This window comes from Colobus angolensis, unplaced genomic scaffold (genome assembly GCF_000951035.1).
Source record: "Colobus angolensis palliatus isolate OR3802 unplaced genomic scaffold, Cang.pa_1.0 Scaffold194, whole genome shotgun sequence".
Classification (NCBI taxonomy): Eukaryota; Metazoa; Chordata; class Mammalia; order Primates; family Cercopithecidae; genus Colobus; species Colobus angolensis.
The window spans coordinates 1,605,254-1,607,269 of NW_012115088.1; the positions used below are offsets into that span (position 1 = coordinate 1,605,254).

At 34.8% G+C, this 2,016-nt stretch overlaps 1 protein-coding gene across 1 annotated transcript in view; it reads right to left on the minus strand.

Moving 5' to 3' along the window:
• Positions 1-363: 363 nt before the first annotated feature.
• COPS5 (COP9 signalosome subunit 5) overlaps positions 364-2,016 on the minus strand; it is a 20,915-nt gene continuing 19,262 nt past the window's right edge. The window contains exon 9 of the mRNA XM_011940907.1: positions 364-603. Coding sequence (XP_011796297.1) covers positions 598-603 — 6 coding nt within the window. The 3' untranslated portion in view covers positions 364-597. The remainder of the gene's footprint in view (positions 604-2,016) is intronic.

The window sequence follows — 2,016 nt, forward strand, 5'->3', positions numbered from 1 at the left end:
TGAATATGTGAAGGACTAGATACCCTGTGCTAGGCTGTCTCTAATAAATATTTGATTTTCAGGAAAATAATTTATGGTACCACTCAGCTAATGTTTTGTAGGAACATTAAAAGTGTTCTTGTTACATTATTAAAATAATTAACTTAAATTATATTTTACTTACAGATAGTCAAAATAAGGGACAAATTGAAAAGTGGTTCTGACAGTATGGCAAGTGAAATGCTGAAATTCTTTGACTAATTTAGTTAGTCTAAACTCTTAAAAATAGAAAGTTCTAATAAATATATTTTCTGTCATATTCAGAAACCATAATGGATACTAGAAAAATATTGTGAATCTTCCCACAAAAAAATGAAAGGCCAATTTCATTTTAAAGAGTTTTATTACAGGATTGTTAATATTTAGGACACTTCAGAGCACCTTATACTTCTAATCAGATTTTGGGTAACCGGTTTTAAAGTGTTACTTGAATATTTTTCTCATACTGTCTTTCAGGTAAAGTACTTCTTAGAGACTGTTTAAGAGATGTTAATTTGATTAAACAGTTTATCCTTAATAACCTGAGACATCAATCCATGGATAGCTTCTATTGTAGTTTTACAGCTGGAAAAGAAAACACACATCACATGATGTCATAAATTGAAAACTATTTCAAACACACAAGATCAGCCCCAATCCATCCATGAAACTCCAATGAGTTTGGTTTTATTCATACTTCTCAAACTACCCCAATCTGAAGTTTTCCCTTGTTATTTTATTAGTCTTCCACATGTCTTTTTAACCATTTCATTACTTACTAGAACTTTCACAAGAGAATGACAACATAAAATTTGATACAATTGTTCTGTTTTAGAACGTGAGTAAAATTATACAAACCTGTAATTAGAGATTGATTCCAATATTATATTACATTATAATGTTATTTCTTGTTTATTACTTGGGATAATTTGAAAAATAATTTTGAAGAATACTGTTTTTTTCCTGAAATAATCACAAGCATCCTCCAACAATTAGAAGTCAAAGTTAGATTAGCGGGTGAAGGCCTTAGATTTTAGAAATGATAAAAAGCATAAGGCAAAAAGCAATGAAAAAACCCCATCAATATTCAGAAGAGATGCAATTCTTGTAAAGCTACCCCAAAAAGGAAAATACTCTACTTTTGATTACGACTTCTATTTCTTATATAATTGAAGACATTGCCATAGTAAAATTTTTGCATCATAAGACATTGAGAAATAAATGTAGATAAACTGATAAATTATATACATAAAGACAGAGGAACAAAACACACACTCAAAGCAAGTATCTAAAATGACAACTAATGCCAATGAAAAATACTTTTTTTTGGAGTCAGTGTCTCACTCTGTTACCCAGGCTGTAGTGCAGTGGCACAATCATGGGTCACTGCAACCTCTGCCTCCTAGGCTCCAGTGATTCTTGTGTCTCAGCCTCCTAAGTAGCTGGAACCACAGATGTGTGCCACCATGCCCAGCTAATTTTTCTTGTAATTTTTGCAGAGATGGGGTTTTGCCATGTTGCCCAGGCTGGTTTCGAACTCTTGAGCTCAAGCAATATGCCTGCCTTGGCCTCCCAAAGTGCTGGTATTATAAGCATGCGTCACCATGCCCAGCTGAAAAATGCAACTTTTATGCAGGCCACTAGCTCTACCTTCTAAAAACCCACAGAGAAGATGGCAGTGAAACAAGGCTAACCCAAAATGACCTCCAATCCCAGGATACACTTCAGGTACCCTTTTCTCTTCTTTTCCCTATAAACCAAACCAGTTCTTAAAATAGATACCAACATGTAAGTGTGTATAGAAGTCAATATAGTTCTCCCTTCCTTTCTGCCCCTAATTATTGTATTACAATTAAAATTTCTTTTCTTTCTTTCTTTTTTTTTTTGAGAGGGAGTCTGGCTCTGTCGCCCAGGCTGGAGTGCAGTGGCCGGATCTCAGCTCACTGCAAGCTCCGCCTCCCGGGTTTACGCCATTCTCCTGCCTCAGCCTCCCAAGTA